Source organism: Psittacula echo, assembly GCF_963264785.1.
Source record: "Psittacula echo genome assembly, chromosome: 13".
NCBI classification, from domain to species: domain Eukaryota; kingdom Metazoa; phylum Chordata; class Aves; order Psittaciformes; family Psittacidae; genus Psittacula; species Psittacula echo.
Genome location: NC_137749.1, coordinates 2,580,878 through 2,603,977, shown reverse-complemented (window position 1 = coordinate 2,603,977; position 23,100 = coordinate 2,580,878). Strand labels below are relative to the sequence as shown.

The window sequence follows — 23,100 nt, the reverse complement described above, 5'->3', positions numbered from 1 at the left end:
AGCAGCATTAACGGTTTTGTCCTTGGCATTCCCAAGCATTGTGTTTGCATTAGTAAAAGCCAGTTTCTACTAGCAAGGTGTGTTGGGAGAGCTTTCTGAAGTGGCTCTGGGTGTTGGCAGAGGCTTGTCCCTTGAGTGAGAGTTTCACTTCTGAAATCTGCAAGCTATTTGCTTGGCACTTTGGAGAAGAGGGAAACTGCCGCTCTCCAGAAAGCATGGTAAAGAGCAGAGCTGCCAAGCAGGCTGAGAAGAGGAAAAGGGATTTAGAAACCTCCTTGCCTTGGCTAGGAAAGGGAGTGTCTGACTTCACTTGCCCGGCAGATCGCTTAAAACTGATCCCTGCGAGCCTCAGAGGTGATACCTGCTCCTCTTTTGCATGGATGCAGCAGGCTGGGAATGGTAGCAGGGTCTTAGGGGTGTCAAGAATCTTTTTGCTTGGGGTGTGTTATTTCTGATTATCATCAACTCTTCATTGTGGTCTGTGCAGGTGAAACCCGCATGAGGTTCTATGAACTGCTCGTTAATGGTCTTTACACTCCTCAGACCCTCCCTGTGGGCACTGAGCAGGACGTGTCGCCAACTGTGAATGAGACTCTGCAGGTATGTCTGCTTGTTTGGTTTTAAGAATAACTTTCTAGAAAATTCCAAACATGCATCGTTAATGTGAGCATTTTGACGCTTTTAATTTAGCTTCTCTTTGTTTTTTTTTTTTTTGTCTTGCCATAGTTTCAGTGGATGTTACTAATTAACTTTAAATACAACTTGCTTCTAATTGCCATAGCAAATGTAACTCTGTGAATGCAGTGCATGTGGCTAATCTGTATGCTGGTGTCTGCATAGCATGGTAAGTGCTTTTTGTCTTTGAGTGAAAAATGCTTATAGAGCTGACAGTATGTGCCCTATTAACATTAGAAATTCCTGCAGTTATGTCTGGATCGGGTCTGTCCCTGAGATGAGGTTATTCCCTTGAAGTCAGGGGGAATGATTTACAGTGGTACATTTGGCCAAGTATCTGCAGTGTGTAATCTTTAGCGCGTACGTTCTTCAGCCTTGCTTAAAGGCTGAATGATAAAATGTGTCTGCTCTTGAATAGTGGCATCAATTTTCCAGAATCTTAATTAGTCACTGGAATCAGTTGCTAATAAAAGCAGTGGATGGAATTCCTGAGGGCTTCCAGGGGTCCCTTGGTATCTAGGGCACGATTCTTTAAATGGCATTTACAGTTACCTGCTCCCTTGCAAAATCCACTGGGATGAGAGGACGAAGGGGAAGTGAAGCCTGTTTGTGTGAATTCGTTAACATTCTTGGCTTGTCTGAGTGTACCTTGGCTCCTGATTGTGGCTTAGGAATTCACTTTAAGGCATCAAATTTGAAAGAGATTTGACAGAGATTTCTCTTTTTTTCCCCCCTTCTTTCTAATTCTCTGCATTCTTAGGAGTTTTTAAAATGCCAGAATTTCATTAATTCCATGATCAGATGTTTTCAGGACAGGGGAGAGCTGCACATTGAATGTGAAAATCCCATTGATCTGAAAAACAATAAAATTCTCTCCTCCTACCAACTACCCCACCAGCAGCAAGGCAAAACACCAGTATCCTTTTAAGAGAATCATAAAGAGGCTGATCCTTCCCTACCTCCTAGCAAGGTGTTTTTAAAGGCAGGAGGGAGACAAGTAATGATTTTCCTGGGAGCCCTGCTAAGAGCAGGGCCTGGCTTTTCATTTCTGCTGGTTACACATCTCAAATGAAAATGCCCAGGTTTGTTCTTACTCCTTTTTCAGGGTTAACAGCAAAAATTGATGGTATCCCCCAAAGCAGTCCCTGCTGTAATTGTCTTTAAGATTGTTTCTCTAGATCTTGTGTTCATGTATTATATCATTATTCTGAATTGATTTTTTTTTCCCAATTACCATCAAAATTTATTGCTTTGCGGGGAACTTTTAACTGTTTGCATCATGTTCTTGTCACTAGAATCTGCCAACGAACTTGTTTGCTTTTGTAGTTTAGTAAAATACTCCTGACATTTGCTTTCTCCGTCATGCAGAGCAACAAAGACCTGACAGTTCTATGAGCCACAATCCCTGCCTGCAGACTATATCCAAACCCCACTGAAAAACAATCCACATTGTATCTACACCAAAGGTGCAGAGATGTGGATTTTGGCAGGAAGCACATGGCTGGTTCTTGACCCTTTCTGCGAGTTTTAGGACAGTTGAGGAAAAAACTAAGAAACTTCCCTGGTGTCCATGTGGTCATGGTCTCGAGGGGGTCACACCAAGAGCAAGTCCACACTTTTGAGTGGGTGCGATGTGGTGAGTGAAGCAGGCAGGGGAGAGAGCTCAGCTTTGGAGGTGCTGGTGTGTTACAAGCAGATAGTTTTAAGGGTGTCTGTACCCACCTGTGCTCTGGGAGAGGAGCAGCCAGCCTGTAGTCTCACCAGTTCACTGGCCTTTTGGGGATTTGGAGCTCAGTCCTGCCTTTTGCTACCAGGTGAATTCTCACTGAGCTCTTGTTTCACATTGTAGAACATTGATTGTGGTGCTGATCATTAGAGTGGCACCGTTATGACTCAGCAGAGTCTTGAGTTGGAGCAGGGCTCCTCTTAGAAACCCCCTGAATGTGCCTACAAAGTGACTTGCATAGCAGTTACTTGGCTGCTCTGTAGCCTTGTAGGGTTTCAGTTTCAAATGCCATGGTCAGTAGGGCTCTACTTCAGCATTTGTCTTTGGGAAGGGGTTTAAAAAGGTATTTCTGGCTGCAGAGAACTTTCTGTGCCTTTTATACCTGTAACCTCCTCCCTTCTTCTTAGAGGTGATGGTAGAGAGGTCTGTGGCTCAGCTCCCTCAGCTGGACCGACACAAAGCCCTGCAGCATAGGTTTGATTGCAGTTTGCTGATTTGTAGGTTTTGATTTGTTCACATTAAAAAAGATAAATTGATAATTTCATAGCTCGCAATTTTTTGAATTATCTTTCCGATTTGCAATTTAGACTAGCCTTACAGAGCTGAAAATGAAACGTTTAGCTGAAAGTATTGTGCAGGTCTCCTGTTCACCTGATGCTCTTGGGTATAGCTCATAAGGAATACTACTGTATCTGCTTTCTTCTTCCTCCTCTTACAGACAAGTTCCTCTTTGCTTGCCTTTCAAATCCAAGGGAGCTCTCAATAATGGATAATGGTTTGTGTTTTCAGAGATGCTGTAACCTATTTTGTTTTGCCATGGAAATCAGTGCACACTCCTGTGTGCTCAATCCCCATGAAAACCGAACGGATTAGACAAATACCTTTTAAAAAGTGCGTGTTTAAGTGCTTTTCTCTCTTCTGCTTTTATAGTTGACGGATTCCCTGAAGCGCCTGAAAGACAGTAACCTGTCCTCTGCGGGATCCTCTGTCACCCCCAACAGCAGCACCCCGTTTTCCCATGACACAGCCTATTCCAGCTGTCGGCAAGACACCCCCAACTCCTACAGCCAGTTTACCCCTCAGTCCCAAGGAACACCTCACACCCCACGGTTAGGGACACCGTTTTCCCAGGACTCCACCTATTCTAGTCGTCAGACAACACCCGTGTACCACTTTGGGCAGGACAGTGGGTACAAACCCAGGAGACATGAAACTAAATTTACAGATGCCTACAACCGTCGGCCAGGACATCACTATGTCCATAACTCGGTGGGTGTTTTCCGAGGGACGGAGCATCAGTTTAGTACTTACAAATCCCATCAGCCGGAGCCAGTTCAGTTCTCTCACACTCCTCCCCTGAGCCACTCTAGTTCTTCGAGCTACAAATCTGCCTTCTCTCCCTACCAAGCACCAGCTGTATTTCCCCAATCCGATGAGCAGCCATTTCCCCAAACTTCCAGGGAAGCAGAGTATCGAAGACCTGCACCACCTCCCACTGAGATGGTTGTGGAAAGCAGCGCTGCCCCTAACATCGATTTTGTCCCAGTGAAGGAGAAACAGGAGGAGCCTCCTCCGCCCTTGCCTGAATCGAACTCTGCTCCTGAACCGAGCACGGCATCCTTCTCTCAGACCCCAGAGAGAAGCGAGACCCCTGGCACCCCCACCATGGAGTCTGAAATGCAGCATAACAGTTTAGACTCAAGGATTGAGATGCTCTTAAAAGAGCAGAGAACAAAGTTACCCTTTCTGAATGAGCATGACTCGGATAACGAGATCCGAATGGAAGGTAGCCCCATTTCCTCCTCTTCTTCCCAGCTGTCTCCCATCCCAATGTACGGTTCAAACTCCCAGCCCGGTTACAGAGGTCAGACACCTTCCTCGCGCCCTTCCAGCACAGGCCTGGAGGACATCAGCCCCACGCCATTACCTGACTCTGACGACGATGAGCCTATCCCTGGGACAGCTTCATTGAGTCAGAATTCCCGGGGGACATCAGAGGCCAGCATGACTCCCATTGAGCTGAGCAGGACCTCCAAACTTGAGACTTCAGAGGCTAAAGAAATGGTGCCTGGTGACCAGACTCCAACGTCGGAAAAAATGGACGAGGTAAGTGAGCTGGAGCTGAATTCTGAAGCTCTTTGTGTATCCCTGAAGGTGGACAGGGCTGGGAATTGCGCTCCTGGTGTTGTTAGAGCGTAAGGTTTCTGGAGCCTTTTTCTTAAGGCAGCTGGAAACGAGTGACACAAAGTGATGGTCTTAATCAACTTGCCAGTCTCCAGCTTCCCTTGTTCCTGATAGCAACCTGCTGCAATTTATAGCTCCGGGAGAGTTCAAGGACTGCCTAAGCCACAGAACTTTGGCCAGTGCTTGTGCTGTGTGAATGTCCTGAGTGTCGACAGACACTTAAGCCACTAGAGGAGTTAATGGAGCACTTTCTGCCATTACTTTGGTCCCTGAGCACGGGTGTGTAAGTGTGCACATGCTTGCTAAACGGGGCTTTCATGTTACAGCGAAGTATTGAATGTGGACTTCATTTGATAGCTCTCCAGCTATTTATGCCGTCTGGTTTGAATGGGAGACAGTTGCTGGGTTTTAATACTCACTTTGCTCAGTTGAAAGTGGGAGGTAGTTGGCTTGTGGGGGATGTGCTCCATGAAGTCTTCCAATAATAGAGCAGAACTTGCTGCCTCTGCTGGGGCATTTGTGGCTGAAGGGACAGCTAGAGCTTAACAGTGTGGAAAGCTGCCAGCAGGCAGAGAAATTACCTTGCACGGCGTGTCTGTTTGGGAGGTCTGTTGCAACAAATGCGAGTATCGCTGCAGTAGATGTGTCAGTGCTATTCTGCTGTGTCAAAGAACAGTCAAAATATGGATCTTTGCAAATGCCAGACTGTTTCTTCTCGGTGTTTATAATAGTCATGCAGGGAAACAGAACTGCTGTACCTGGTGTGCAAGAGCTCTGCAGTAAGGGGACCTCAACCATCCGAGTGGGCTGGTCTTACGTAAATGACCCAAGTGGGGCAGATCAATTGAATTTACTCATGCAAGTTTGCTGGGGTTAAGCTGGCAGAGTGGGTTTCCCTCCAGTGGTCTGCAGTGGTGAGATTTTCGCTGGAGAAGTGGCTGCATTTCAGTAAAGGAGGAGCTGCTCCTGTAGCTATGGGCTTTGCAGAGTGCTTAACTGAAGGGAGAGCGCTGCAGCAGTAACAGAGTGCAGGGCTCGGAGCTAAAGACAACAAAATCCCAGTAACTGTAGTGCTTATTTTGTTGTTTCTACATGCCTTTCCAAGCCTGCTTGTCCTTGCAGTTGCCAGTTTAGCCTTTGAAACAATTCAGCTGCTTGAGGTCTCATTCATCATCTAGGCTGGCCCAGGATCTCCTCCTGGGAGGCAAGTCCCTGGCTGGTGGGACCTGATGATGTGTTAATTAGGAATGGAGTTTTGATTCCTTGAGTTCGGGCTGGCAGGCTTCAGAGGAATACTCTCAGTCTGCCTAAAACAAGTGAGGAAGGCATCTCCCATCTCCTTGCCACTCTGGGTTTGTCTCTGCTGTCCTTTACTCTCATGCAAGCCAATACTAAGCATGTTTAGGAGGGTGTGTGGGGTCAGGCACTTTCCTTCAGCATTGGGGGATTGGCTGGGCTGTTACATTTGTAGGTTGTGATGTGGGGCAGCAGCGTGATCACGTTGAAGCCCATGTTCAGTCTTTGTCTCCCGTTAATGAGATGCTGGTGTCAGAAGCTCACATTGATGGTTCTGTGACACAAAATGATGCAAATGCCTCGATCCTCTGCAGAAGTCAGCAAGGTGGTAGCAGGGTCTCCAGGCAGGTCACTGCTGCCTTAATTGTCTCCTCCCCACAAAAAAGTTTGATGTTTGTTGTTGGAGCTGTTTATTCAACCTTCTCTTGGTTACAAGTCACACTGAACTATTCTGGCATGTTTGAAAAGTTGCCTGTGCCTTTCATTGCTCCTTCTGATGCACAAAAAACCATCTCCATGTGTTTTGCTTCCTTTCTCCACCCTTCTCCCCCCGCCTCCCTGTTTTTAGCTTTAGAAAAAGGCTCTTCTGGCTTCCTTCTCTCTTGCTGGAGGAGCAGAGCTGAACAGTGACTTAACATAGGCTGAAATTTGAGCTGCAGCCTTCCAACTGAGTTAGAGAGGGGCATTGAGTCTGTCTAAGGGCTGGAAAGCTGAACCTCCAGCTTCAGCCTATTGTGGTACCCACTATTCAACTTTCAGTCCTTCAGAGAATCCTCCAGCAAAACAGAGGGAAGGCAGACCCGAATATTTCTAGTGACTGTGGGGAGTGGAGCAGAGATGATACATTAGTGCAGGGAGGGCTCATACAGTATTATAAGGAAGCAATGAAGGGCAGAGAGATCGAACTTCTTATTTACTTCATGTTTGGCTGTTCAAGGCTTGGAGCAGCCCCAGGCCAGCTCTCTTTGGGCGGGTGCTCCAGCTAGGAAAATCTCAGGATTCAGAAGGATGCCAGCAAAGTTGTAGGGAGGTTTTTCCCTAAGACAGTAGGTGCTTTTCAAGGACTTGCTTCAGTTTCCCATCAAAACAAGCACAATGTTTGTCAATGATTGTTAATATGGTAACATTTGTACTATAGGTGAAGTGCTGTCAAAGCATCAATCACCCCACACTTGCCATAGGTAAAGGAGGTACAGCCAAGCCCCAGCAATTGCTCTGATTTATCATGCAAGACCCTGAGTTTAATTTCAAGATCTGGTCTGATACTCCTAAGCCAAGAGTTTGGCAGGGATTTGGGGTGTGGGAGGGGAAGGGCTGTGCATCTGCCTGCAACACCTAACACCCATAATCGGAGCAGTGATTACGGTCTGCAGAGAAAGTCCTGCTAAGCTTAGCCGAGAGATGAGCGCCGAGAGGAGGAACAGATCGGGATGTGGGCAATAGGATGTAAATGGAGAAAAGGGATCCCTGACAAACAGCACAACCTGCCAGCAGGAGGGGAGGGCATAGAGGACTTTTTCAAGAAGCCAGAAGATGGCAAGGAAAGAAGGAAGCTATTATGCATTATTATGTATTATATATATTATAATAATGCATACTATATGCATTATTATTGTTGGGGGTAACAACGTGCAAGCTTACCTTCCTGCGTTCTGAGAGGTAACAAGGAAAGAACTTTCTTTTTCACAGGATCTTTGCTGTTTCAGCAGTGCAAAGGTTAAGTAAGTACAGTTTGACTTTCTGGCATCCCATTTGAGCCAGGTCTTGTTTTTGCTTGGTTTGTTACAGGAAGAGGCCCTGCCTGTGTGTGCTGGGAAGTGTGAAAGGATTGTAACAAGTCATGTTGTTGTATATTGATGATGCCTTTCATGTTTCAGCTTATGGATGTATTAGTTTGTGTGCGTAGCAGGTGGTCTGGGAAGCAAATGAAGTCTTACAGTGCGCAGCAGCCCTAGAGCCTCCAAAAGCCACTGCTGTCACCAGCACAGTGTCACCTCAGTGTCTCACCTGGCTGTTGTGAATGTTTTTAATGCCGTGCTGGATGCTGAAATGCCTCTTACAGGACAGTAGCAGCATCCCTGTGACAAGCTGTGTGTGTGCAGCAGTTACCCATGGGGGATTTCTGAGCCGTGCTTACGCATAGATGAGGTGGGTCAGGCTCAGCTCCACAGTGGGCTCTGCTGAAGTCCTGAGGTTACATCTGAGCTGAATTTGTACTTTGCATTGAAGTATGTTTGGGTTCTTGTGTGGTCGTGGCCAGAACTGGAAGAAATTTATGTGCAAGTGTCCTCACATTGTCCCTCTGGAGCCTTAGCAGGATGTGATGACATTCTCTTCAAGACACTGCATTGTGTCTTGCGCCACTCCACACTGCTGCATCCCCATCCAGACCGGGCTCTGTTTCAGTAGCTGGTAAATGATTCCGCTTTCCTCCAGAGCCAAGTTCAACCTTTAGCTGTCATGAGAGAAAGCAGTGCCCTGATGCTGTCCAGGCAGTGAGAGGAGCTGCAGTGGAGTTTCTCTGTCAGCAGTACCTGCAGTGGTCACCCCAGGAGTGGTTGATGTGCCTTGGAGCTGTGCGGTGCAGAAGCAGATCAGTCTCTGTCTGCAGAAGGATGCTTTCCTCATATACCCTGCTCCCACCCATAGCTTGTTTGGGGTTGGAGGCAGTCCTGTGTTCTTGGTTGATAGTGGGTTAGGTGAAGCCTCCTAAAGATGAACGCAAACACACTCTCCTAAGGGATGTTTCTAGGCTGGAGAGTGCAGAAGTGATTTACTCAAGGTAAATGCATGCTGAGATTGAGAAGGTAGAGTTTTAAGAGCCAGGAAATGTGATACCTTCGTTTCCACAGTAACTGTGCATGAGCCTTTATGCCCATAAGTAGCTGTTATGTATGTATAATATACATGGGTACACCTGGGATCCAATTTACTGCTAGAGTGGCATTCATCATGTCTGGAGGGAGATGGGGGAGTAGATGTGGGGAATGGCTGCTCTGACTGTGTTTTTTCAGTAAAAGAGGGGAGAAAACCCTGAGAGTTGTGATTTATGCACAGTCTCATAAACACTTTTTCACATTTTCCTGCCTCCTGAGCTCCTGTGAATGCCATCATGCCTGACAGAACCTGTTCCTAATGGAAACTCAAAAAATAGGTGTATGTTATGACCATGACTTTCCAGAAATGCAGCCAGCCAGTGCCCAGGCAGCAAGGATTGGGATGACTGCTGTGGTTTGACATGTGAGCTCCACCAGCCACGCTGAATGTGTGAAATGAAAATGAGAGCAAGCTGCTTAAATTGTGGCTTCAGTTGTGCTCTCCCTGACCCATGCACTGCAGCAGTGAGAAGCCATGGGGACTTGAGGGGATCTTGCAGAGTTTAAGTACTAAAGTTGAGAAAAAGGCAGCAACACAAATCCCTCAAAGGTGATTTAAATATGACATGACACTGGACCCTTCTGAGAGCTCATAGGTTGGTTCAGCCTCTGTGACCAGAGGAGAGAGCATGCTGGGGCAGGGATACATTCCCCCAGAGGTGCTCAGGGCTGAGAGTCAGTTCCAGTATAGCCTGGGCAAGATAAGGATGTCCTGGTTCCTGAAGCAGTGGAAACACACAGTATTTTACCTTTATTTCAGAGCTAACAGTAGAAGACCAGAGGCAGGGACTGCTTCCTTGAACATCTGATCCATTTTCCACATGGCAGCCTGCTGCCTCTACACAACTTTATATGAAGCAGAGAAGTCTCTGTTTCCTAAGTTGTGTTTCACTTTTGACTTGCTGTATTTGGCTCTGGTTTGATTCTTAGGGTGCTTGCAGAGCTGGTGGTCAGCAGAGCAGAGGCCTTGGCCAGCCAAATGCGTTCAACAGAGGAAGTAGTGAGAGGTAACAAGCCCAGAATCGGTTTTTAAAGTCACTTTTTCAGAGCAGAATTGCATACGATTCACCTTATGTTCGTGGTGCTGCCCTGTATGTGTTTACTCATGGGAATGGGGGGGAAAACTAAATGGAGAAATACTTGAGTGTTTATGGTTTGGGTTTTTCGGATATCCAACAGCTTTTGTAGAATGAGAGAACATGTCTGTAGTTGATAACAGAGTTAGAAATGGTGAAATGCTCTGGAGTGTAACTGAAAAAATAGAAAGCAGGCTGTGGTTGGGAGGCTGAGTGGTTCTTTCACTCTTTCATAGCAGGCCAAGACTTTGAGGCTTTTACATTTTGCATACCTAATACAAATGACATCGCCATTCCATTTTATAAATCAGTGTTGCCGATTATGCCCTTGCCACTGGCTCAGTTCATTCTGTTTTGCCACCAGTCACTTTCTGTACATTTTCTGTTCCTGGTGGAGGGGGTATATATCATTGCATTGCTTGTTAATAGGTAGAGCACTGCTTATTTTGTGTTTATGTAATCTATAGATGCTCTGCCGCACTGGAAACTTAGCTCCAAATTACAGTGTTTGACCATAGCATATAGCTTATGGCAGAATAATATTTGCAAGTCTGAGCTCTGCACCATTTGCAGTTAGATAGCCCTGGGCATCTTCCCTTTGCTGCTTACAGAGCTCTTCCTATTCTTTTCAACACTCAGGTTTTAGCAGTGATGATATTGAATGTTCAAATGTCCTAAATACAGCCTGTGAAGCCTCACATTGAAGTGACACATTTCCCTCACAGTTTCTCCAGCCCATTATCATTCTGGTTGCATTTCACATCTGATGGTTGTGAAGAGTGACCAAGGGGATACAGACAAGTTACTGGATGGCAGCGTGTGTTGCAACGTGCAGTGACACTGAGAACATGTGCCAGTATGTTAGGTAATCAGTAGAAATATTGAGAAAATAATTGCTGTTAACATATTGTGCTGGCAGGCACCAGCACAGCACTAATTTCTGGGACTGATTTTGAAGGAGATGGAGCAGCCGCTGTGTTCTATATGTGTCTGTGTCTGACACAGAGCACTGAACAGACGAGTGCTTATTGAAATTTCTGCTGGCTCTTGCCTTTCCTGGAGTCCTCTAAATAGATACAGTTCATCAGTAGAGTGGGGGTTTTTTTCCGTATGCACCATGACTTTGCCACCCATCTTCTATTAATTGTAATTTTCAGTTTGCGTGCTTGTTTTTTCCTAGTGAAGATGGGGCAAAACTCAAAACGAAACCTGTGAGTTCGTTAACTCAGTGCATCACGTACCTGCCCACAAGGGCTCCTTTGACCCAGTGTTACTGCTGTCTCAGGATTTAGTATGAAAGTGCAGTGCTTGCCTTTGGAAATGCCCATGCATCGGGACAAAAGATTGCTCAGAATTTTTCAGCTCCTAGAAACAAATTATTAAGAAAATCATAGAATCTCGGGCTGGTTTGGGTTGGAAGGAATCTTACAGCTCATCCAGTTCCAACCCCCTGCCATGGGGCAGAGACACCTTCCACTAGAGCAGATGGCTCCAAGCCCCTGTGTCCAACCTGGCCTTGAACACTGCCAGGGATGGGGCAGCCACAGCTTCTCTGGGCACCCTGGGCCAGCGCCTCAGCACCCTCACAGGGAAGAATTTCTTCCTATTATCTAATCTCAATCTCCCTTCTGGCAGGTTAAAGCCATTCCGCCTTGTCCTATCCCTACAGGCCCTTTTCCAAAGCCCCCGTCCAGGTTTCTTGTAGCCCCTTTAGGCACTGGGAGCTGCTCTAAGGTCTCCCCAGAGCCTTCTCTTCTCCAGGCTGAACAAACCCAGCTCTTTCAATGGTTAAAAACCCCAACAGTGTTTTATTTGCTTAGCGCTAAAATAAAGCCCAGTGGCTGCTTTCCCAAGTTCCCAGCTGTGCAGACAGGCCCGATGAGGTCAAGATGTGTATAAACTAGCAAGAGAGCAAATTGGGGTTTCTCATTTCTCCCCAGGTTGGACTAGGTTCACTCCTCTGGGTGTTCCAGAAGTGTTGCTTCAGGAGCTGTTTGAGGAAAGGAAGTTGTTCGCGGCTTGGGCTTCGGCAGTCGCTCTTTGCATAGAGGGCACTGTGAGCACTGCGCAGGCACGGCACGGCGAGGAAATGAAACTGCTGCTTCAACTCCAGGCTGGCAGCAGCTCCTATGGTTTGGAGGTTTGGTTTGCAGAAGGGTCAGGCAGCTGTAGCAGAACTTCCAGTTTTCACTTGGGAATGGGGTGTTTTGACTTTGACACTTTCTAGTGGCGTTGGGATTTGCTGGCTGCTCTGAACCTGTGTGTTTTGTGGAGTATGTATTGATGTGGAGTTGATAACTGTGTACTAAGGAGAATTTATTGCACACCTTTGACCAGCTCACCTGTGTTTTGCCCAGTCTCTCTCTATACATATTGGGCAATGGGTCTGGGAGATCATTAGGGAAAAAAGCTCTGAGGATGGTGAGGAGGGGAGGAAAAGGAGAAGAAGAGATGGTCTTACCAGGGTCCAGGCCTTGCCTGCGCCTTCAGGATGGGATGTACTCAGACTCGCCACTGCCAAATTCCCTGTATCAATGAGGGCAGTGGCACAGAGCCTTAGGAAGAAGAGAACTGAGAATGGTGCAGGTTGGGTGACATGGAAAAAGACCTGGGTGTTGCTTTTCCTGGGATTGAAACTGCCCTTTGCTAGTCTGATTAAGGAATCAGTTGTCTGCTGCTTTGGTGGATGGTGTGGAGTGAGAGCTGCTTTCTTATATCCATTTTTTTCCCCCAAAGAGCTGTGTTTCACAATGAGCAGTATAGTTTTGTGCTAGTGTCCAAGTGGTGTGTCCTCCTTGTGCTGTGCAGGATTATCATGTGTTGCACGTGTCAGAGAGACATTCCCTTTGGAGCCTGGGGAGGGATTGATGAAGTTGGTGGCTTTTTTCCAGGCTTCGTTTCTCCCGAAGGAGCTTGTTATTTCTGGTGCCTTGAGTGTCCCAGGCAAAACAAAACAGATACATTTCAGGTGGAAGCAGAGGCTGGTTTAATGTTGGAGCACAGCTCTGGAAACAGTTTCCCAATCCAGTTCTTGTTGCTAAGGGGTCACCAAACGTGGCATTTTGGTCAGCAGATGTGGCTGAGAGTTTCTGGGGCAGGTAATTGGGATATTGTCTTTGAAAAGGATGCAGGTAAATGTGAGCAACTGTTATCATGGTGCTCCGAGCATTTTACTATTGTCCAGGAAAAGAATTACTTGGAAAATATGAAAATCCTTAGAACTGCATAAAATTATTCAAATGACAGTAAAATATAAAGGGCAATCTACTATTTGAATACATGCCATGGAGGTGTACGTGAAAGGATGCCTTTTGACAAGGGAATCTCAATGAATTGATTGGCTTGTTAATACAGTGTCAGGTGGGATGTAGCTTCCAAATTACACTAAAGAAGTGCTAGCAGCAGTTACTGAGGTGAATTGCAGGTCAGTGAGAAGCAGGAAGGCAGTGTGGGTTTGGTGGGGAAGGCAGCCTGGTCCTCGCAGAGCCGTGGTGAAGGATGGAGACCTCATGCTGGGGTTGCTTTGAAATTCCCTGGAAGCTGGCATCATGAAGGGATCACCAGCTGTGAGACACCAGAAGTAAGTTGTGCTCCTTGCTGGGATGGATGTTCAGGCTTCAACTTGAGAAAATCTTGTTGCATGACTTTATCTTGGCTTCTTTCTGAGACACATGGGCTACAAAAGGGCTGTAGCACAAGGCTGCAGAGAGGGGAAGTGCCTTTTGGCACGGCTGCTGTGGGTGCACAGTGCTTGGGGGGACCCTGATTGGCTTTTTCAGCCCAGCTGTGTATTGCTGTGGGGTCATGGAAGAGGGGAAGCAGACAAGGGAGACACGCTTAACTGTGGAGGTGGGTTTGCACTGTTTTTTGGGGCCAGCCACTGTGCGGTTGTTGCTGCTTCCACATGGTCTCTGCCTGCTCTGAAAGGGTGTCTGTGGATCTGCTTTCAGTGTCCAAACTAAAGAAAACCTGAGCTTTAGACAGTGCCATGCCTTTGAAAAAAATCAGAAGGGCAGCTCATAGCACTTCCTGGAGTTCTGAGTTGGGATGGAGATTGTGTGAGGACCAGATGTTGGGGCTAAACACAGTTGTAAGGATGGATGTTGGACCTTTGTTATGACTCAGGTTTTGCAGTATTTTTACTGTTTTAGCTGAACTCTGATATTTAGAGCATTGCTCAGTGTAATTGTTCTAGTGAGATACAAACATCATATCCAGTGAGATGTATTCACTGTGGTATGTGGAATAAGAAGTACCATGCAGCTCTGGTGCTTCAAAAGGTGCTGAGGCTAAACTGTAAGTAAAATACTAAGGCTTGCAAACCACTAAGGCAACTGCTCCTGCACAACTGCTGAAAACCAGAAGATGTCCATTGCCTTCCAGCTTGTCACCTGCATCTGGGAGCACATAGCCACATTCTGCTGTTCCTGTGCCTTTCTCACAGCTGTTTCACATAGCTCTTTACATGAGTAACCTGTCTTTTCATGAGTTCAATGTGTAACTTCAAACTAATGAGCCAACCTAATGGAAAAGCTGCTTTAAAAGATAAAAATATGAGCTGTGTGACCAAGAGTGGTTTAGGTATGTCTGGTCAAGTATTTACAGTAAGGATGCTGTACTGCTGTGTGCTTCTGCAGGGCTTTGCACTCATCTTGATCATTTTAGCAAAGCTTTTTAAAGCAAGTATTAAGTGAGTAAAGTGTCACCAACATGGGGAGGCCTGAACGACTCTGAAGGCTGAGGTGGTTCATGTGAGGAGTGAAGCACCCAGCACTGGCTGTGGCTGGATGGCTCTGCCCATGTGCAGGCAGCCCTTCCACTTGAGCGGCCATCTGTGGGAGAGCTTGATTATAGCTTTGCTGCAAGAGAGAACAGAGACTTTGGACTAACTCCTGAGTAAGCAGGGAAAAGGCATGTCTTTACCTTAGTTGTGTGTGGTGCAGGGGTTATTTCCTGTAGGTTTCCAGAAGATCTTGAGTGGGAGGCCAGAGCAGTTCGTGCCATGCAAAAATCCCCATCAGCAGCAGGGCTGCTCCCCTGGGGTCCCTTTGCTGCTCATGACCAGCAGATTAGGACATGATCTTGTTTCAGTAGTTGCTGGTGAATGTTTCTTACACAACTATCTAATCCATTTTTAAACCCATCTGCACTTCTGAGTCTTTGCAGTATCCTGTGGCAGTGAGGCGCACAGTTGAAGTTTGCTTTAGGTGAGAAGAGTTGCCATGTGTTTGTTTTAAACCTCCTGCTTGCTAATGAGGAGACAGGTGGGGAAATCAGCATGTTTTACCTCTTGTCTCTGTTCTGAATATTCTGTGCCTGCACAAATGGCAGTGGGAGTGCAGCCCAGCTGTGGGTATTTCCACTCTGGTAATTTAGAACAGTTGTGGTTATTTTGCATACCATGGGGATAGTTTAATTGCAGAAGTTTTGTCTTTTCTAGAAGGCCATGAGAGATGTCATGTCCTGCACAGAGATTGTTTTTTGTTAAGGGGTCAGTCAACAGTTGGTGGGCACATGGGTTATGTTTGCATCACCTGAGAGCAGAGGTATGGGGGAAAAGTTGCCTTTCTCTCACTGTGCAGGTTTTGGAGAGGGTTAACTTGAAGGTATTACTGGCTGGATATTGCTTCAGGCTTTGTCTTAGAATGAGGAAGACTTTTAATGTTTTAATGAGTACATTACATACTTCAGCCGATGTGGTTGCTTCTCTCCTCTCTGACTGCACTTCAGAGTACAAATCAGAGTATAGCAAGAGAAGAAAAATCTAAGCAGGAAATAAAGCAGTGAAAAATTCAAATTGCCTCTAGAGAGATCTGTTAAGAGAAGTGTTACCAAAGGGGAACTGTTTCTTGCTGGCCTCACCCTTACTTTTGAGGAAGAACATCTCTACTGAGCCTCTTTCGCTGCTTGAAATAGGTTCCTTGGAGTGAAGCGTCTCCTGTGGTCTAGTTGGGTTTTAATGCATCCTTTACTGGGAAGGACTTGTCAGCTTGTGTTGTAATTCTCAGAAGATGAGTGGAGCTTGCTAAGCTCATTAGGGTGCCCATCATCATTTGTGGTCACTGCTGCTAAGGGCTCCAGCTCCAGCCACAGCCAGTTAAAGAGAATTTTTTGTCTTGCGAGCATCTCATTCCTCAGGGTCATTCTCTACTGCTGCCTCCCAGTACCTCTCTTGTACCACCTGCAGTAGGGGCTTTATGCAGAGTGGTTAAATGCTTTTTGTCAGGATCAGGTGGATTGGCTGAGCAGGCTTCTCTGCAGCAGTTTTGCTGAGAATTTCAGAAACACAGCAGACGTCTGTTGTCCTGTCCTGGGATGATGGCAGTGGCTGTCTCCAGAACAGAAGGCCACAAGTTCTCTTGATTTGAAACCATACTGTGTTGCCACTGTGACTGCAGGCAAAAGATGATAATGAGATCCTAAAGACTTTATTAACAGCATGTTCCCTTTTATGTGCTTCCTTAGTTCTTAAATAATAGGTACTGGGATAGGAGAAAGCTGCTGGGAGGAGAGTAGTGCTAAGTCTGTGTGACCTCCCAGGCCAGCAGTGGAGGGCTCAGGAAGTCTCAGCAAAAGCCTTCAGGAAAGGGAATGGGTCACTTGAAAATCAGGTCTTCAACCCTTTCCCCTTGCTTGTTTCACACTTTTTGGGGAAGTAAAGCTTGTATTTGTTTGGAAAGGGCTTTTCTGGGCTACCTCCATCAGCTGTGGGTTTTCCTGCAGGTGCCGGAAACAGTTGGGCCTCTTTGCTCCCTGGTTGCGTGAATGGATCAGGACTAGATCCTAGATCTGCATCCTAGAAATTCAGGGCAAGAATAGTTCCAACTGTTGGAGAGGGGAGGGAGAAGCCAGGTTCATCATTTGCTATGCCTCTTGAGAAGGAAAGCGAGTGTCTGAACTGCTGCCTCGGGATATACTAATGGTGCCTGGGTCTGAGAGCAGACAGCAGCGAGCAGAAGAGCATTAAAAGATGATACTGATGAATCATCTGACAAAAGCTCTTTTTTATTTCCCTTGTGCCCCTTGTCCTTCAAGACTTCAGCTCCTTTATTTCCACCCTCCCTTCTGAGGAGGCTCAATGTTGGTCAGGTTGGATTGTGGGCATCCAGGTCTTGCAAATGAAACTGCTGTTGCTACTAACACTGGAAATGCGGAGAGCACTGAACAGAGCACTGAAAATGCTGCCATAGCTGTCAGCCATGTGATTTCAGATACTCGAGGGTGTAGTAGTAGTGTGTGAAAGGAGAAGAATATCAAACTGGCCTAGTTCTGCTGATTAGAACTTGTTTAAATACAGTATGTGTACAGCCTGTTCTTCAGTAGGCTGATATCAGCTGGAAGGCTAGACTATTTTCTAAGTTTATCTGCTTTCTTATCACCCTAGTGGTAGCAAGATCTGAATTCATGGCTTCGTTTGACCTAAGGTTTAAGTATAAGGGTAAGCTCAGGGGATGGCATGTGAGCTCCTGCCTGGCACTGAGCTATAAGGTATCTGTGTACTCTGCACAGACAGTTTTTGCACCTTTATGTTTTACTTATAGGTGGACTCTGCTTTAATGTTGCCAATTCCCTTTATCTCCGATTGTAAAAATACCTTCTTTCTAGAAACGTGGGTGCATTTGTGCACACCAGCACAAAGAACAAAACAGAGCAGAATCATTTGGGAAATGAGTTCTCCATATACAGTGTGATTTCTCCTAAATTCCTGGCTTTTCTTTGCATCTTTAGGGAGGGAGAAACTGCCTCAAGCTCTGCACCTTTTGTGTGTGGACAGACCTTGGAATAAAACCTACTGATAATAGCTGAGATGGCAGAAAATGACAGAAGCCCATTGCATGCTTATTGCTGCCTTTCTCTTTTTTCAGAGAGACTGTTCGGTTCCTCTGTTGGATTTGGCTTGTTTGTTCCCAGGACTCTGCATCACTGAACCTGGTGTCTGAAAAGGGCTTTACCTGGGTAAAGCTGGTCCGGCTGTATGAAAGTCTTTGGGAGAAGCAGAGAACATTCCCTGACTAATTTATCTGTAGGGGGTATTTTCTTGCCACTCTGCCATCCTTTTATGCATGACTTAGCTTCCCAGCCGACTGAAGTCTTTGAAGTTCGATTGCAAATAGCTCTTCAGCTATCCCTTCCCCCTGTCTAATATAGGGAAACCAGAACAACCGTTCCTGTGGAAAGATCCTGTCTTGTTACATGGCTCTTCAATGTTAACACTCCTCTCTTTTCCTCCTTCCTTTTCCCTACCTCCTCCTCCCCCCCCCATAAAAAAACCCTTTTTTTCTCCCTTAATAAGATCTACTTAAGACTTGAGGGAAAAGGCCATGGTTCCATGAGATGGTAAATCCAATTTTAGGGTGTTTCATATGTAATGAAAGCCACTGTGGCCGCATGAGGCAGCCCCTGAATTGGCACACATTCATCCTACCAGTTCAGATTTGTTCATATAATGCAGAAGGGGTGACTGTCCAGGCCAGCTTCACACTGGGGCACACACAGGCTGCCCAGGCAACCCTGAACTCAGGATGGGGGCCACTGAGTCCCCATCTCTTACTCTCACTGTACTTTATGATCTGCCCAGTTGTACGTTCACGTTTATCTCTGCTCAAACCCGTGCAGCTGGGGGGGGGTCTGGAAGTTTCCAGTCTCAGCACTGATGTACATGGACCCAAAGGATGTTATGTGAGCCTGCACTCTTCCTAGAGCTGTCCCTGCAGACACCAGAGACTCACGTGCACGCAGGTAGCCCAAGGGCGATGTCTGGCTTCTCCAAGTATCTCTTTTTCAGTGATCTTGCCTGGAAGCTTGCAGTTTATAGCCTCTTTTCGCTACTGGAAGGGAGAAAGGTCTGAATGAAACCACCCCTTTTGTGGGAGGTAATGCACTTGCTAACAAACAGAGCAAACCCCTCAGCATGTTATTGTCCTCTTTGCTACTTCACCTCTTCAGGCTTTGTGCTGAGGCAAATCTGGCAGTTGTTTTCCCACTGGCTTGATTTAGGGCTCTGAGGCTTGCTGTCCTAGGAAGCTCGTGCGGTGGGCTCTTGAAAGTCGTGTTGAAAACTGAAGTATGGTGCTTTTTTGCCAAGAGAATGGATTTTTGAAAGTACTAAATACTGGTTGAGTCTTTTCCCCCTGTGATCACATTTCTCAGGTTGTCTTGTTTCTGAATCAGTGAAGATCTGGTTACCTTGGACCACTATCGCACTGTGTTTGCTTCCCATCTCTGTTCTCTTTGCTTTACTTAGTTATTCTTCCCTGAGTTGCTTGCTAAATAAAAGAAGTTTTTAGCTTGATGCATATGAGGGCCTGCAGGAACTTGGCGGTGCAGATTTGCAGGAGCCTGGGATGCTGTCTTTAGTACTTCTGCCCATTGTGAACGAGTCATTTTAGCTCATTTTGTCACCTTGATTCACTAAATTTTCTAATGATGGCTTGGACCATTGGGCAGCCTTCCAGCTCTCCTGCTGTCCTTAAAACACAGTGTTTCTAGTGCCAGGAAGCACTGCAAGTGAGTGAAGAGACCTTTTCCCTTTGTAAACTTCCCTCTCTCAGGAACCCATCCTGCTGTGCACTGAAAGCCCAGGTGAGCTCCTCCTCACATCCTTCTAGATCCCAACTTGTGGCATCTCCCCATGTGCAGGACCATCTGATTAGGCAGCACATTGTGAGACACAAGCACAGCGATGGGATTTCCTCACCCCTGTCCTGAGACTGACGGGGAATTCTTCCTCTCTCTTCCTATGGTTTGAGGTATCGACTTAAAGTTGGCATTAGAAGAAAAGAAGAAAGTGGCATAAGTTAGGCTGGTATTTGGAGTGCTCTATGTTTACAGTGAGCACTTGAATATTATTTGCACTTGTTCTACTTGTTGTGCAGCCCTGTAGGTGTGGAGAGAATTGTTTGTGCCAAAGAAGTGCTGCAAATAAGTACCAGACCAAAACACAAGCTGGGCTGACAGTGTATGTGTCAGGTAGGGTACTGTCATCTGACAGAGCTTGAATTCTCTTTTTCAAGCAGTGAGAGTTACTTTAGCAGTTGATAATAAAGAAACCAAAACACCCAAGTAATTCCTCTCTTGTGAGAAATCCCTGCTCCATTGCAGCCTTTTTGATGTCCCTTTCTGAGGGACACAGGGGTGAATCTGTTGCGCTGTTATATGTGTGTTCTGCTCTGCTTTGTTTGCAACCTTTGCCTGTAAGTTAGATTTGCAAAGTGCTGTATAAATATAGAGCTATATTAAACAATCTCGCAGTCTTCTGTTCTTGAGATAGAAATACATGTTGCTGAAGATATTTATAATCACTGATCTGTAATATGTTAATCTTTCCATTTGCCTGTTACTGGCAATGAGCTGTGCATTTTATTACAGTGCAGCTACACCTGAAAGCTGTCTTTATCCCAGTTAAAAGCTGCTGTGATTGCAGTTGTGTGCTCTGACAGTGGCAGGATAACCTCAGGGGTGTCCAGGGAGGAGGCAATAAACAAACTTCAGCATAGATCCAGGCAGCAGTGGTGGTGTTCTGGCCACCATGGTCACTGGTGATGGCACAGTTACCTGAACAGGCTTGAGAGCTCACCTGGGAAGGTGCAGGCAGTGGTTTGTTCTGTGTGCGGTTTATCTGCTGCTGTAGCTAAACTGCTGGTAAACCACCTATGCTCTGCCCTCTCATACTGCACTTCTGCCACACCAGCAAAGTCCCACCCTTGTGTGTGTGTTCTTTCAGAGGGAAAGCTGTAATTATAGCAAAGTGAAAATATTTGTATGTATTGTAAATACAGTGCTGAGTCTGCTTTGTTCACGCCTGACACTGGGAGGTGTGGATGCTTAGCACGGTCCCTCTGCCATGTCATCCTGCCTGAGTGTTGCCCTCCCAGCAAGCAAAGAGGCAGTTTGGACACATGGTTCCTCTTTACATGCTTTGCCATGGAACCTGGAAGCTCTTCTCTAGCTAAAAGCAGATTTAAAAATGAACACAATAGTACTCTCTGAAGCCCTTGCTGTAGATTTTGGGGACAGCAAGAGGTATTTGCTCTTAGTGAAGCAAATGGTGGGATTTTGTGGCCCTAACTTGAATGGGTTTGTGTTTTTTAAAGCAGTTTTTAGTTGAAATTGTGTCACTGAGGAGGAATTGCAGGTGGCTGGTTGGCATCCTCAGGATCCCTGTCTGTTCTGCAAGGTTTAAGAAACGTGGCAGGTTTGAAACATCTCATTCTTTTTAATGTGCTCTGTAGAAGGGCTCTGTGAAGAGAGAGGTGTATGTTAGAGAGCTTGGGCTCTTTTCACCCTGAGATCACAGCACGTCCTTCTGGGGCCGTTTCCCTTGTCAAACACAGGGCATGGTGAGGAGAGGCAGCCAGAGCCACAGCACGTTGAGTCTGTTCTCGACCCTCTGCAACGTGGTGTGCAGCCCTGTTGGGTCAGTTGTCCTCTTCCCCTTGCCTCTGAAGGCTTTTCTTTCCCTGCCTCTTTGTAAGGTTAAAAGGTGAAACTTGTTCACTTGTGAAGTTGTTAGACCTGGGTGGACTTAATCCAAAACCAAGTGATGGCTGTTTGACCAGGTTTTGTCTGGCAGTCACTTTTGATTTTAGTTCCGGCTTTATGGAAAAGCTACTTCTTAACATTTTAAACGGCAAAGCTTTTCTGTGTTTAAATATGGAGTTTTTTAAGGTTTAGGGCTTAAAGAGTGAATTCTTTTGTTGTTTCCTTTCTGTGAGTGCAAGTTGCAGCATGCTGAAAGGTTGCTACTTCTTGCACAGCTAATGACCTTGCATTGTGCTGAATGCCATTGATCCTGCATGTCATTATTTTGATGCACCAGAGCTCAGCCAGGCTATGTCAGAGCAGTTGCTACATTCAGTGATAGAAGTTCCCAACCTCAAATGTAAGTAACATGGTACCCAGCAGAATATTTAAGTGGAATGAGCTGTAAGCTGATGGTATTCAAAATGCATTCTGAAATTCTGAGTAAATTCTTTCTCAGATGGCCTTTTTTAAAGTAAATGAAAGCATGTGAAGTTCCTCTGCACGTAGGAAAGGTACCGAACAGCACCTACGATGAAGCTCCCAACTGCTGCCGCAGTGTCACTGGTCCTCTGGGAACAGCCTCTTCACATCTGGAAACTGCCAGTTCTGCATACAAATATTAGGATGTAGTTTCTTTTTTCTGCAGGTATGAACATTTGGTTGCTAAATGCTGGGTATTGCTCTGAGATTAGACCAATACCCTGCATTCAGTGGCTCTCTACCCTGTCATTATTCAGGCTGATGCAGGAGTGAGATCTTGGGATGTTCCCTTCACTTAAGAGGATCTGCCTGTGCTGAAACGCACTGTACCAGTATTAAAGGTGGCATTTAGCATTTTGGGTGAACAATGAATGAGGCCATTTATAACCAGTTACACTGATGTGAATCTCTCCCTGCAAATTTGCATCATTAAAACACCTTTGGAAAAATGTGTCATGCATATAATTAAATACCTGTTTTGCTAACTCTTGATTTAATTAATGCAAAGTAAAGGTGGCAGCACAGATTAATTTAGTTGGAAATGGCTTTTCTCTCAGTGGGCTGAAGGGAGGTTTTCTGGAAGCGTTGTACCAGGTGCCCTCAGAAGCAGGCGGGTGAGCTCCAGGTCTGATTGACAGGTTTTTTGATAGCGATGGCAATGACATCCTCGTAACAGTGCATATGCCTTACATCAGCTCACTTTTTTCCCCTTGCACGAGCAAAGAGGGAGGCCAGCTAGAAGGCAGTTTCTTTGGGAGGACAGTGTAGCTACTTTTCAGTTTTACCCTGAGAGGTACTTGGTAGCAACCACAGTAAATCCAGGTTCAGACAGGTGAATAAAAGGAATTCCATATAACAGAAGATCTTTCGATGTCTCCCCATGGTTTTTCCTTCTGTACCTTGATCCGTTTCACTCAGTTGGTGCCCATGTTTCCCCTTGCCTTAGATATGGCTTCCCTGTAACTGCTCATCCGCTTTAAATATTCATTCCTCTTAACTTTCTTTAAAAGACTCCCTTTTAGACCATCTTCTTTTAGTTTGACCTCTTTCCTAACCTTGGCTATGCTTTTCTCAACCCCTTTGCCTTTTTGATCTGTTTCTCCCTGCCGCTTTGTCTCTTTCCCTTTCCATCTTGCTCAGGGTAAAACTGGAGCACAGACTGTCGCTGTAAAAGTACAGGTGAGTTGTCAGCCCGGTATTATAGGAAGCAGAGGATCTGTTGTTGCTTCCTGGAGACGCATCTGAGCACCAAAAGAAATTAAAA

At 46.0% G+C, this 23,100-nt stretch overlaps 1 protein-coding gene across 5 annotated transcripts in view; it reads left to right on the top strand.

The window, feature by feature from the left end:
- Nucleotides 1–23,100, top strand: part of SETD1B (SET domain containing 1B, histone lysine methyltransferase) — a 52,396-nt gene that overhangs the window by 4,516 nt on the left and 24,780 nt on the right. For all 5 annotated transcript variants that reach the window (XR_013957946.1, XR_013957947.1, XR_013957948.1 and 2 more), the window contains exons 5-6: nt 488–600; nt 3,332–4,507. Coding sequence is in view for 1 of the 5 variants with exons in the window: in XM_080628884.1 (XP_080485010.1) it covers nt 488–600; nt 3,332–4,507 (1,289 nt within the window). In the remaining 4 variants the exon portion in view is untranslated. The remainder of the gene's footprint in view (nt 1–487; nt 601–3,331; nt 4,508–23,100) is intronic.